This window comes from Chrysochloris asiatica, unplaced genomic scaffold (genome assembly GCF_000296735.1).
Source record: "Chrysochloris asiatica unplaced genomic scaffold, ChrAsi1.0 scaffold00098, whole genome shotgun sequence".
Classification (NCBI taxonomy): domain Eukaryota; kingdom Metazoa; phylum Chordata; class Mammalia; order Afrosoricida; family Chrysochloridae; genus Chrysochloris; species Chrysochloris asiatica.
In genome coordinates this window covers 5,546,471-5,561,379 of record NW_006408616.1, presented here as the reverse complement: position 1 = coordinate 5,561,379, position 14,909 = coordinate 5,546,471, and the positions used below count along the sequence as shown (strand labels likewise).

Below are 14,909 nucleotides of genomic sequence, written 5' to 3'. Positions count from 1 at the left end.
CAAGGTCAGCAGTTTGAAACTACCAGCTGTTCCTCGGGAGAAAGATGAGGCTTTCTGCTCCCGTAAAGATTTACAGCCTCGGAAACCCTGTACAAGGTCGCTATGAGTCGGAACCGACTCCACGGCACATAACAACAACAATTTAAGTGCCGCATCGATGGACTCAAGCGTGGCAACAGTAGTGAGGTTGGCCTAGGATCTAGCAGTGTTTTGTTCTGCTGTGCATAAGGTCGCTATGAGTCAGTACCGACTCCATGGCACCTAACAACAACAATTTAAGTGTGAAGTCGTAGAGTCCTGGTGTGGCGCTGTGGCCTAATGTGTAGCTGCTCCTTGGAAACCCTATACAGAGTCGCTATAGGTGGGAATCGACTTGACAGCACTTAACAACACCAACAATTTAAGCGCTGAATTGCTACCCGAAAGGTGGGTGGTTCAAACCCACCAGCCTCCCCTTGGGAGCCCTATGCAGGCACACAACAACACCAACAATTTAAGTGTAGCACAGTTAATGGGAAATTTATTTAAAAGTGATAATCACCTTAAAAATGTGATTTCAGGGACTTACATGATAGAATAGTATTTGAGTCTTTGGACTTTTTGAGACAAATAGGATTTAACATAAATATCAACACTGTGGGGCAGCTTTACCCTGTCATATAGGGTCACTTAACAACATTAGGGTCACTGGAGTCCTGGTGTGGCACTGTAGAATAAGTACTGGACTGCAAGGTTGGTTTGAACCAAAAAGTCAGTGGTTCATCCTCACCAGCCATTCCTTGGAAACCCTACAAAGGGCCGCTGTGAGTTGGAACTGACTCCACGGCATTTAATGACAACAATGAAAATGTTATGAACACTATATTATTTGTAAACATTTACTAATTGCTTGCTATAAGGAGTTTAACATGCCCTATGTTTCTACTGAACTAACAGTCTTATGGGGAAGGTTAATAGTCACTATGCACTCTGATATGTTCAGAGAGGGAGAGAGAGAGAGATCCTGCCTAGAGATTAAGAGATCAAGATGAATAGCAAATAAAAACAGAATGAACAGAATGGAAATCTTCTCTGATGAAGAAGCATTTTAGCTGGATCTTTGAGTCTAGGAAAGGAGGAAAGGAAGTTATTTTATTCTGACCAGAGGGAAAGAATGGAACATGCAATAGCCTAGAGATTGAAGAACCTTTTATCATGACCTTGGATACACTTAAAATCCGTGAGACTACCCCTAGCATCAGAACTCCGTGAGTTTTTGTTGTTGTTAGATGCTGTCCAGTTGCCCTTGACTCATGACCACCATGTGCACATCAGAACTAAACCTTGCCAGGTCTCACACCATCCCCACCATCAGTTTTGGATTGGACCACTGTAATCCATAGAGGTTCCATTGGCTGATTTTTGGAAGTAAATCACCAGGCCTTCCTTCCCAAAGCTCCTCAACATTCAACAATCCTTAACCATTCATAGAAACTTATGTCTTTGGTCATAACCCTGGACCTCGTTCCTGTTCCTTTATGTATTCAACAATTTTATTTATTGAAGGTCCTCCTATCTGCCAAGCACTGTTTTAGTCCCACAAATAAGTTTTCTCCTCTTATAGTTTACATACAAGCCAGAGAAACCAACAATGAATAAGAAAAACTGGAAAATATTATTTAGTAATAAAGTTACAAATTGAATTAAACAGGGCTATGTGATAGAGATGGAAAAATGATTGAAGTTGTCAAAGATTTCATTTTGCTTCAATCCACTATCAACACTCATGGAAGCAGCAATCAAGAAATCAAATGATGTATTGCTTTAGGTTGTGCAAGACCTATTTAAAGTGTTCAAGAGTAAAGATGTCAGTTTAGGGACTAAGGTACACCTGATCCAAGCCATAGTATTTTCAATAGCCTCATTGTGCACGTAAAAATTGGACAATGAATAAGGAAGACCAAAAGAATTGATGCTTTTGAGTTACGGTGTTGGGGAAGAATATTAAAAGTACCATGGACTGCCAGAAGAACAAACAAGTCTGTGTTAGAAGACGTACAGCCAGAATGTGCCTTAGAAGTCAGGGTGACCAGACTTCGTGTCTCATACTTTGTAATATTACCAGGAGGGACCAGTCCCTGGAAAAGAACATCATGCTTGGTAAAGTAGAGGGTAAGCAAAAAAGAAGACGGCCCCCAATGAGCTGGATTGGCACAGTGGCAGCAGCAATGGGCTCAATTGTAACAATGATTGTGAGCATGACGCAGCATCGGGCAGTGTTTTGTTCTGTTGTGCACGGGGTCGCTAGGAGTTGGAACCAGCTTGACAGCACTTAACAACACTGACATGTGATAGAGAATGAGTGATAGTGACTTCAGATTGGGTGGGTAGGAAGGATCTGTCTGACTAGGTAATATTTAAGCTGAGACCCAAGTGATAAGAAGGAGTTGTACAATGATTCAATATCCTAATCTGAGAGCACAGTTTCTGATGTAAAAATGAGGACCAGGAAGAAGGCCAATGGCTGACATATAATGGGCAAGGAAGCAAGTGGCTTGAGATTTAAGTTAGAGAGGGAGGCAGAAGCCGCAGGAGGCAGACAGACCTTCATAGGTCAGAGTAAAAAGATGCAATGGGAAGCTGTCAAAGTGACATGATCTGATTTAGAAGGGCTCGTCTGTAGAGAATGAATTGTGACAGGACCAAAGTAGAAGCGCATTACTCAGTTAAGTATTACTGGTGAGATGAAAGATAATGGCAGTTGGGAAAAGGTAGTAGCAGGAGATATGGAAAAATGGATATATTTTGGATATGTTTTGGAGCCAAAATAAACCAATCTCACTGAATTTTTCTTAGCTTGTGAAAGAAACTAGGCAGATGGTGGTGCAATTTACTGAGATGGACAAGACTGGAGAAAAGCAGTTGAGAGGGGCAGAGACTTACGAGTTTTGTTTGAACAATGTACTTTTGGTAGATGCACGGCAATGCCAAACAGAAGATGTGAAGTCCTGAGTAAAGTCAGACAGCATCTATGTACAGGTATCTGTTCACATACAGGTTGAGCAGGGCAAAATATGTATGACCTGAAAAGCATCACACTAGCATATGTTTGGGAAACAGTCTGTGAAACCCCTACGTCAGTCACCATACAGTAGATTCTGTCTTATGGCAACCCCGTGTGTGCAGAGAACTACACTCCATCATATAGTTTTCAAGACTGTGAGTTTTCAGAAGCAGATCATCCAGCCTCTCTTCCATGGCACCTCTGAATAGGTTCTAACCACCAATGTTTCGGTTAGTAGTTGTGCATTTAACAATTTATACCACACAGGGACTCCAAAGATAGTATTTAAAGTCCCAAGAACAAGACTTCAGGTAACCAACTTCAGTTATTGGTTCTTTTATCCCAAATGAAGCAAATTCTGCTAGATTTTCAGAGTTCATCTTTAATCCTTTATCAAGATTAGTGACAACAATTTATTCTGAAATAGTTAAGTGCCGTTGATTCTCTTCTGACTCACAGCAACCCAAGGAGCAGCTGGTAGGTTTAAACTGCCAACCTTCTGGTTAACAGTCCAGTGCTTACCCTAACAGTGCTACATCTGAAATCATAGTTACATTTAAATTATCATTTGATGAAAGAAATGTATTTCAGATTATTGAATTTCCTTACTATAGATTTTCTCTTAAGGGGCTATTACATTTAAGAGTCTATCAGATTTGTTCAGTGTTGACATTTTGTAGATATTACCTACCTGCTTCATTGATAATTGTTGACATCAGTGTCTTCTATTCTCTTCAAATAGTTTCTAGAATTTTTGTGAAATTTGATTGGCTTAAATCCCCCCACCCCCATTTTTAAATCCTTAATCTATCTGGAATGTATTGTAGAGTAAAGTGGGATGTAAGAATCTAAATTTATGTCATTTTAAAGCTTATGTGGCTATCTCAAAACAACCTAAAATGTAAATATAGGCTTTTCTCATTGATATGAAATGCCATATGCTAAATTTTCAATGGAATCCCAACATCTATTTCTGGAATATATTTTTTTTGTTTCCACTGATCTACCTTTTCAATATCCTGGTTATGTTTTTATATCAAATTAAACATATACATGTTGTTGTTAGTTAAGTCAGTTCCAAATCATAGTAACCATGAATAGGATTTTCAAGGTTTTTAAATATATGTAGGAGCAGAAAGCCACATGTTTGTCCCATGAAGGGACTGGTGGCTCGAACAGCTGGCCTTGTGTTTCACAGTCCCATGCTTATGCTACAGAACTACTACACCCCTGAAAAAGACACAGATTGGTATATTAAAAGAATTGCTATGTTACCGATACCTGTGCATTTATCCAGTTGCAAGGAAAAATGCTTTGCTAGTGTGCTATGAAATTCCTCTGTATTTTAAGCAATTCCTGTATATATTGCTCATACTGTCATTGAAAAGTTGTACTTTACCTAATTTCATACTGTCAACTATTCCAAGCAGCTAGCTTAAGAAATTATCTCCAAATTAATATAGTGCATTTCAAATAAACACTCAAGTTGGTAAGGATTAATACTTGACAAAATACTATTAAAGTTTATCTAGAAGAAAAATGCATTTAAAAATAACCAGTTTTGTAGAATTATAATGAAGACTTTAAAATATGATGATAATATGAAGAAAAACTTGCTTTTTTTAGCTTTATGTCCAACAAACATAAGAAGCTTTATAATGTATAAAATTATAGACTACTTGACAAGCAATGTGTTTTAAAATTAAAGTTTTGTGCAACAGTATGTTCTGATGGTACAGCATCAAGGACAGGAAAACATTCTCAGAGTAATTATCAAGACTACTTGCACCAGACTATAAATCAGCATTTCTTCTTTCACCAAAAAATGTTTTTTGTTTTTTTTTAAAGAGTTGAACTAAAGAGTAACATAGTAAAATCTGTGAATTATCCAAAGGTAATATATTAAATACAAGGTTTCTTTTTGGGGGTTGGGGGGAATCGCCTAGAAGCTGGTTTGAGCTGTCATTGCATGCTGAAGTACTGTGGTTATCAAGGGGGGCAGTTTGGTTGAAAAACTTGAACTCTCAGTGTTCCTGCAAGGAAAGTGAGTTTGGTCTCAAATCCTGGAAGAATTGTGAGCTTTTTAAGATGTGAACTGTACAGCTTACCTAGAGTATTGGTTTAATATACTTGGTGTTTTTAATGATGATAAGCCTTCCTGTAGCATGTTTTTTAAAAGTAGATAAGATCAAAGGCCAATGTATGCCCCATAGGCACCTCAAATTCAACATATCCACAGCCAAATTCATTTATCTTTTACAAGCCTTTCCTCCCTCCCTCTCTCTATATAATCTCCATAAATAACATCAAGATAAATGGGGAAAAGATTAAAGATGTCAAAGACTTTATTTTGCTCAGATCAACCATCAACACTCACGGAAGCAGTAGTCAAGAAATCAAACGACATGCTCACCCAGGAGACATCAAGACAAGTGGTCGGGTCCCCTCAGAGCAAACCCCATTCCAAGACTAAGACTCAATGGGAATACATGCTCCAATTGGTGACCACGTTCATCACCGATAAGGGGAAGTGAGGGAAGAACAGCAATGAAGCTGTGAGCTAAGCCCTACAACATTCAATAGACTCCTATGAACCCAGGTGGAGACCTGGTGGTTGGCCAGCAGTGTGGCAAGATCTGGGGACTCTTGGGCCCAGAGTCAGTGACATAGCCACAGAGGACTAGAGTGGAGAGTGAAGCATCCAGCTGATAAGAAGAAAGGGAATATGCACAAGAACACACACACTTGCAGATAATACCCACTTGACCTGGCTTCAATGACTGGATGATCAGAGCTCAACTAGAAGAAGAAAGAAGAGGAAAAAAAGAGTAATGTGATACAATTTGATGAACTTGACCTACAACTATGGATGCATTAGCTCAAAAGAGGGAACAAATCTTTACCACAAGGATCATTCCCATCCCCACCATACACAGAGTAGACAGGGATGGGCAACTTGGACATTGGCTATCCAAATTGGGGGTGGGGGTAGGGGGCTACAAAGGCAAGAAGTGACTGGCTTACAAGCTTTCAAGAGGGAACCTAGATCCAGAGGGTGTGGAGGAAGGTAGAATGTCCACTGAGTAGTATCTAATCTGTCTAGGCAGAGCTGATGAAAGGAGATGGGGATAGGTCTTTTGTGATACAATAAGTGAATAATTGTTATCAGGACTGATTGTGAGGGTTGGAAATGTAAAGGTAGGTGTTTTGTAGTAAGGAGGGGAGTGATTAACTTTTCAGTCTAGGAGCACAGGTCCCTGGGACCATCAATGGAGAAGAGTGGAGAGCGGGATCCTACCAAGAAAAGCAGTGACACCAGAGATGGAGGCAGAGGCGATGACATGAGAGATGGAGTGCCTGGAAACTTTAGACCCAGAGAGGGAGAGGGGCTGTGTGCTGATGACCAGAGGGCAGGCTTGATGATTGGTTAATTGATGATCCATGGAGGGGATTGTAACCATGGCAATGACATGATATTCGATAAGATGAATGTAAAACTAATGATCACAATAAAGCATTAAAAAAAAAAAGTCAAATGACGTATTGCGTTAGGCAAATCTGCTGCACAAGACCTTTTTAAAGTGTTGAAGAGCAAAGTTGTCAGCTTGAGGACTAAGGTGCACCTGACCCAAGTCATGGTATTTTCAATAACCTCATATGCATGCAAAAGATGGACAGTGAATAAGGAAGACTGTAGAAGAATTGATGCTTTTGAGTTACTGTGTTGGAGGAGAATATTGAAAGTGCCATGGGCTTCCAAAAGAACCAATAGATCCGTTTTGGAACAAGTACAGCCAGAGCGCTCGCTCCTTAGAGGCCAAGAAGGCCAAACTTCATCTCTCATACTTTTATGTCTCATATGGACATATTGTCAGGAGGAACCAGTTGCTGGAGAAAGATATCATGTTTGGTAGGGTGGAGGGTCAGAGAAAAAGAGGAAGACCCCCAACAAGATGGATTGGCCAAGTGGCAGCATCAATGGACTCAAGCGTGGCAACAGTAGTGAGGTTGGCCCAGGATTGGGCAGTGTTTCGTTCTGCTGTGTGCATAGGGTCGCTATGAGTCGGTACCGACTCGATGGCACTTACAACAACAACAACAACAACAAATCATTGTAGGTGCCTCCTTCTTAGGTTACCACTGTTTCTTTTCTATCTTGGGTTAGACTCTGGTCTCTATACCTTGACTTCTTACATGTTATTAAGCAATTCATTTACACAGGGCTATTTTCAAAAGCAAAGTTCATTTTATTTTCCTATTTCCTTTCCCTGTAGGAGAAAATCTAAATCCTTTAGAGTGGTTCTCAGAGCTTGCTGAGATCTGATCCCTGAGACCGTCTCCAGACCTCACTCTTCATGCCCTCCTAGCATGCTTCACTCCATACCAGACCACTTGGTGTGCTTGGAAACCTCTCTTTTGCTTCATGCCTTTGTGCCTTTACTCATGCTTAGAATTTCCTCCTGTCTTTATGGGAAAGACCTAGTTCAAACTTTCCTGCCTTTGGATACAGTTTCTTGTCTTCAACCACTCATTTCCTATAGAATTGATCTATTTGTTAACCTGGTACCTTAATAACCTGGAAGATCTTAATTCAGGAACCTTTTTCAATTAAAAGTTTTTATTCTTAGTATCTAGTAAAACTTGTTCAGTTGAGGAGAACTATTAAAATTATTTGACTTAACTGAGTGAGCAAGTAAGTTCCACAGAAACAATGGAAAGGTGGGCAAAAGCAATAGTTTTAAAACTGGTTAAGAGGAAGATACATAGGACAATATGGGGATGAGAGTAAGCGAAAGTACAATCAACAGAAAGAGATTTTGTTTTGTCTACAGTGGTTGAGGATGAGTGGCAGGGTGGGATTAATTAACTTTAAATTTGTGACTAGAATTCTGATAAAAAGTTATTGCTGCAGAAGTATCAGGTAATTTCAGAGGTCAAATGAAATTTGTTCGATATCATTCCATTTGAAAATATTAGCAGACACATACCAATTTTTATAATAACACTCACTATGCATTTTACATTGACTGACAGTAAATGCATTTTTATTTCCATTATTTTACTTGACTGTAGAACCGTTATCGGAGTTTGTTTCCTTATCTGTAAAATGGAGGTAATCCTACCTCTTACGATTGTTTCCAGGATATATGTAGGGTACATATCAAAACCAAAGCACACCCATTGTCATCAAATCGATGATGACTCATAGGCACCCAATAGGACAGAGTAGAAACCCCTTAGGGTTTCCAAGGCAGACTACTACAACTTTTTCCTACAGATCCACTGGTGAATTGCACCAGCAACCTTTCAGTTCTCAGTCAAGTACTTGACCACTGTACCACCAGAGCTGTACCACTGTACCACCAGTAGGGTGGTGGTGGTAGTGTACCATGGAGTCAGTTCTGACTCATAGCAACCCTATATATGGTTTTTTGGGCTGTAAATCTTTACAGGAGCAGAAAGTCTTATCTTATTCTTGCAGAATGGCTGGTAGTTTCGAACTGCTGACCATGAGATTAGCAGCCCAACTTGTAACCACTATGCTACAAGAGCACCTTCCTTGTAGGGGTGTTGTTGTTGTTACGTGCTGTCAAGTCAATTCCTACCCATAGTGACCCTGTATAGGATTTCCGAGGAGCAGGTGGTAAGCTTGAACCGCCAACCTTGCAGTTCAAATGACTTTGCAGTCTGGTGCATTAACCCACAGCGCCACACCAGGATTCCTTGTAGGGTACCAAATATATCTGTGTTGTTTAGATAAAAAATTGAGGCCCATAATTGCTAAGTGAAGGATCCCCAGTGACACAATGGTTAAACACTTGACGACTAACGGAGAAGAGAAGTCAGCAGTTCAAATCAATCACCCTCTTTTTGAGAGAAAGATGTGGCAGTCTGCTTCTGTAAAGATTGTTGTTAAGTGCCTTTGAGTCAGTTCCAATTCATAACTGCTGTCTGTATAGGGTTTCTGAGGAGTGGCTTGTGGGTTTGAAACACCAACCTTGCAGTTAGCAGTCCAGTGTTGATCCTACAATATCACACCAGTCTTGGAAATCCTATGGAGCAGTTTGACTCTGCCCCATCGGGGTGCTCTGAGTCAGAATCAACTTGACAGCAATGAATTTGAATGGTTGAGTGACGTGCTCAAGATGACAAGGTAAGTTAGTGACAGATGTAGATATAAAGTCTAGGTCATTTAAGCCCTTGTTGCAGTATTCTCTTTACTAGAGTATAATGCGGTAATATTGTTTACTTTGGTACATAGCATCTTTCATTGCTATGAAAGGCTTACCCAAAAGCAGACTTTGAAATTATTCTATCAGAGAGCTGATTGACAGAATTAAGCAAAATCTGCCCATTGGCTTAAACCAAAATGCAAATATTTCTTATATCTTGTGTAACTTCCTACTTTTTATATTTCACACTTGAGGATTTCTAGCAGTGACTCTGGACAGGCTAGCTCCTGTCCTCTTAAAGGTTTGTGGAGATATGCTTTCTTTTCATTACTTTTTAAAATACAGATTTTAATTCCAGATCTATGCCAGAGCAACTGTGAGTATGGCTCCCTATACTGACAACCGGAACCTGAGATGGGAATTGAAACCAAAAAGAGAATGACCATGAGCTAAAGCGCTGATGATAACACCTATCTTGTATGTATTTTTCATAGGGTTCTGTTGTTGAGGAAGAATCTGAAGCCATAAAATTTGATGGGGAGATGAAATTATTAAGTGAAACAGTTTCAGCAGGTATTCTTCTAAATTAATCTTTTTAGATATTTAACTTTATTAGGATTTCCACTTATAAATAAAATGCATAGTCACTGTAAAAAAAAAAAAAGACATTGCAGATATAGATTAGTTGTGAAAAGTTTCTATAATCTTTCCTTGAGAATCCTATTATCTTCTCTTGTTTTCTGCTCTTTGGTTTTTTTAAATAAGATCGTAAGAGCATATCATACAAATACTTTAATTTTAATTCAATGTTAGACTGTTGGTAACTTCACTTTTAGAAGCTGTATTTTCATTACATTCCAATATTGAAGCATTATTTTTTCTAAGTAAATCACACTTGTTAGTGAGATTATTACTATTTCACTGTTGTATAATAAATATTACAATAAATATTCATAAACACACACAATTGGGATTTTCTCAGTGCTTTGAGTATAAATTTTTGTACTTAATCTTTTCCTGGAAAATTACAATTGAAGTGTAGTTTATAAATAAGAAACTGATAAACCCAATCTCAGTGCTCTTGAGTCAGTTCCTATCATAGCAACCCAACCAGATAGAGTAGACTGTCTCCATGGGGTTCCCAACACATGGAAGGACACTGCCACATGCTTGTCCTGCAAAGTGACTGGTAGGTTTGAACCACTGACTTTTCAATTAGCAGTTGAGCACTTAACCACTGCATCATCAGGGTTCTTTGTGAAAATGATTGTTGTTGTTGTTAATTATTGTTGAGTTGGTTGCAAATCATCATAGTAACCCTGTATAATTTCTGAGGAGCAGTTGGTGGGTTTGAATTGCTGACCTTGTGGTTAGCAGACTAGTGCTTATCCTACTGAGGCTCCAGTCTGTAATGCTATTAGTTTGGAATTTATATGCATCTTTCCCAAGAATAATTAAGGAATCTATTTTGTAGATGTCTGTTAGCATATTTTTCATAACAAGTCCCTTGTTTTCTTCATTTTTTTCTAACACACTTTTATTTGTTTCAGAAGCCACCTAGGTTTGTATCTTTATAATTTTCTATAACCCTTATTGGATGATCTTCCTGTTAGAAATATGGCACTACAGAAGTTAATGAACCTCTGTCAGTGAAAGCTAGTATCTCTACATGATGGTCACAAAATAATATATGTCACAAACATCTAAGTGTCTACACAAAGTGTTCTTTCTTGCTTTCTTTTCAGGTAAATGACTTATTAAGTAAATAAATTTTAAAAATTAACAATACAATCAACACGTACATAAGGAACAAAGAGTAATTGCTTTACTGGAATATTCTTTGGTTATTTAAATTTTTAGTGCCTGACTTTTGCTACTTGGTACCAGTTCTAAGCACTTTATATGCATTAACTCATTTGTACTCTTCCCCCAAGTTCTGTAAGATAGATACTACTATTATCCCCACTCAGTAGATGAAGAAACTGGGGATAGAGATGTTAATTAATAGAGTTTGTCCAAGGACATGCAGCTAGTAAAACTCTACCTGTCAGCCGTCTGACTTCCCCCAACCACAAAACTATATTTAAAGACTTACCATGAAGGGTTGGATTGTTCTATGTGATGTGTGACTTCAGATGTTTCCCAATTATGCACTGAAAATTTTCAAATCCTAGAACTTTTAGGTTCTTTTGTGAACCAGAGAGTTTGTTCTTTTTTAATCCTCCAGCCTTATTTATGTTGTAAACAAAAAACAACAATAATCCAGCTTTAATCTGACATATGGACTAAAATGTGTGTGTTCCCCCTCAATCTTACTATTTTTTCTTTTTTTTAACCTCATAATTATCAGGTTTCAGATTTTTAATCTCATAGTGATCAATTCTACGAACTTATTAACATTGGACAATTATTGAATTTAATGTTAAACCATTTTTTATCTTTAATATAATAGATTTTTAAAAAATGTATTCTAGAAGTAGCACCTGCTTACTGCATAAAATTTCTGCAATGTTAGTATATGAATTACAAATGGAGCTCTTCCCTGCATCTCACCCTTCTATGTGACTAGTTGTACTTTCATAGTTAACTTTATTAATAGTTGTGAGCTAACCAGTTTTTGGAGAACTTTAGTAACCAGTTATTTAAAAACTTGTTTTGCTAGTGCTTACTCATTTTTCTCTCAAGACAAAAAAAAAAAAATGTTACAATCTCATTTGAAACTGTATTAATCTGATTCATTTTAGCACAGTTGTTGCTGGTAGAGAATGCTTGTGAAAAGCCAGAATTCTTTGAAACAAATGAGGTTGATTTATTCCAGTTCACAACTCTGGGTGGAGTGTATCACTTGGATATCTTGGAGCTTCCCCCACAGTGTAAACCAGTGAATGGCTGGATGATTGTGGAAGTAGGTTGATATTCTCTCTTTTTTTGTGTTTTCATTGAAGTGAAATTCACATAAAAGAACACTAACCATTTTAATTGTACAGTTTAGTGGTACCTCCAGTAAAGATTTGTTTTTGTTGTTAAGTGCCGTCAAATTGGTTCTAACTCATAGTGACCCTGTATAGGGTTTCCAAGGAACAGCTGGTGAGTTTGATCTGCTGACCTTGTGGTTAGCAGTCTAGTGCTGATCCTACAGTGCCTAGGAAATCCTTATGCTACAGTGCCTAGGATACCCTTTACATTAAAGCAGCCTATGGGACAATTCTACTCTGTTCTGTAGGGTTGCTATGAGTTATAATCTTTTCCACTGCACACATTTACAATGTTTACAGCCACCACCTCTGTCTTGTTCCTAAACAATTTTTGTTACTCCAAAACAAAACCCCATATTCATTAAGTTGTTAAGTGCTGTCCAGTTGGTTCTAACTCAGTGACTCTGTATAGAGATTCTGAAGCTATAAAATCGTTACGGAAGAAGAAAACCCCCTCATACTTTTCTCACGGAGCAACTGGTGGACTTGAACCACCGACTTTGTGGTTTGCAGTCCAGTGCTTATCTGTTAAGAGTTTTGTTTTTATCAAGTGCCATCGAGTTGGTTCCGATCTATAGTGAATCTGTATAGGGTGTCGAAGGAGCGACTGGTGAGCTTGAACCACTGACCTTGCAATTCAAACTGGCTTTGCAGTCCAGCACATTAAACCACAGCACCATACCAGGACTCCACTAAATAGTTAGCTCTGTAGTCTTCCTTCCCCCTTTCCCTGACAACCACCAATCATCTTTTTGTTTCTGAGCATTTGTCTGGCTTCTTTCACTTGAAATAATGGTGCTAAAGTTCACTCACATTGTTTGTTGTTGTTGTTAAGTACTGTTGAAACAGTACTGGCTCATACACAACCCAGTTCTGTGCCAAGCTCACAACTGTTGCTACGCTTAAGCTCATTACTGCTTCCACTGTGGCAATCCATCTCTTTGGGGGTCTTCATCTTTTTCACTGACCTTCCACTTTACCAAGCATGATGTCCTTCTGGTAAATATGTCCCTCCGGATAATATGTCTGAAGTTTGAGAGATGAAGTCTGGCTGTCCTGGCTTCTAAGGAGCATTTTGGCTGTACTTCTTCCAGCACAGATTTTTTTCTCTGGTACTCCATGGTACTTTTAATATTCTCCTCCAAAATCATAACTCAAACGCATCAATTCTTCTATGGTCTTTTTTATTCATTGCTCAACTTTCACCTGCATATAAGGTTATTGAAAATACCCTGGCTTGGTCAGGTGTACATTAGTCCTCAAACTGACTGATGTCTTTGCTCTTGAACCCTTTAAAGAGGTCTTTTGTAGCAGATTTGCTTAATGCAATACGTTGTTTTGAGTTTTTGCTGCTTCTGTGAGTGTTGATGGTTGATCTGAGCAGTATGAAGTCTTTGACAACTTTCATCTTTTCTCCATTTATCTTGATGTTATTTATTGGTCCAGTGGTAAGGATTTTTTTCTTTACATTGAGGTGCAACCCTACCAAAGGCTGTGTGGTCTTTGATCTTCATCAGTAAGTATTTTAAGTCCTCTTTGCTTTCAACAAGCAAGGTTGTATTATCTGCATATGGCAGATTGTTAATGAGCCTTCCTCCATCTCTGATGCTACATTATAGCATGTATCAACATTTTATTTCTTTTTATTGCAGAGTAATATTCCACTGTACGCATAATTACTGTATTTGTTTATTCATTCACTGTTGACAGACATTTGAGTTGTTTCCACTTTTTGGCTATTCTGAATATTTGTACACAAGTGTTTGGTTCAGTACTTGTCTTCTATTCTTCTGATCGTGTATCTTTGGAATGGAACTGCTGGTTCATACTGTAATTCCATGCTAAACTTTTTAAAGAACTTCCAAACAGCAGGTTGATTTATAAAACAAAATTTATAAATAAGAGTTTCCCACATTTTTACTTTATCTGAAAAGATCTAATGTGCTTTAACCTTATTAATCACAAAGCAAAGCCTGTAATTTTAAACTCTTGAATTTATAGGTATTAGACATCTGAATCTGATACTTAAGGAATCTAAAATAATATACATTTTAAAACTAGAATGGATTTTAATTATAAACTAACAACACTATGTTTAGACATTGCCAATTTTACCTTATTAATGACCTACATCAGAGACCAGAAAACTTGTACCATGAAGGAACAAATACTAAATATTTTCACATTAAAAGGCTATATAAGGGGATTTCAAATAATTCATGGAAAAATTCTATTATCTTAATTCTACTTTCCCACAAACTTTTTGAAGCCCCTTCATATCAATTCTGATGGGGCAGGATCAATCAGGTAGTGTTTCATCCAGTTGTACATAGGGTAGCTATGAGTTGCAGCTGACTTGAAAGAACTTAACAATAAAAGATTTCAAAACATCTATAGGAACGTCCTAGTCTGAGCTGGGATTTTCAAAGATCTACTGTTTCCTAATTTTATCAGAATGTTCTAATATCACCATTCTATGCTCTTCTTTTCAGCCCTAAATCTGATCCTGCACTTGTCTCTCTCTCCATTCTCTCTTCCTCCTGTCTCCAAGTTTTTTTCAATAACCACCCACCTATTCCAGAAATTTGTTCCACACAATTATTAATCTATTTCCTGATGTTTTTAGTCTTACCGCCCTCCCTGAATCCTTCTCTGCTACATTCAGATACACACAAATCTCTGTTATCCTTGGAAAATCTGCTGTCTACTTAATTTGCT

General features: G+C 38.2%; 1 protein-coding gene across 1 annotated transcript in view; it reads left to right on the top strand.

Annotated features, from left to right (window-relative positions):
• The window catches only part of CASC1 (cancer susceptibility candidate 1), a 92,861-nt gene that overhangs the window by 51,050 nt on the left and 26,902 nt on the right, over window positions 1–14,909 (top strand). The window contains exons 8-9 of the mRNA XM_006866952.1: window positions 9,711–9,789; window positions 11,961–12,121. Of these exons, the coding sequence (XP_006867014.1) occupies window positions 9,711–9,789; window positions 11,961–12,121 (240 nt within the window). The remainder of the gene's footprint in view (window positions 1–9,710; window positions 9,790–11,960; window positions 12,122–14,909) is intronic.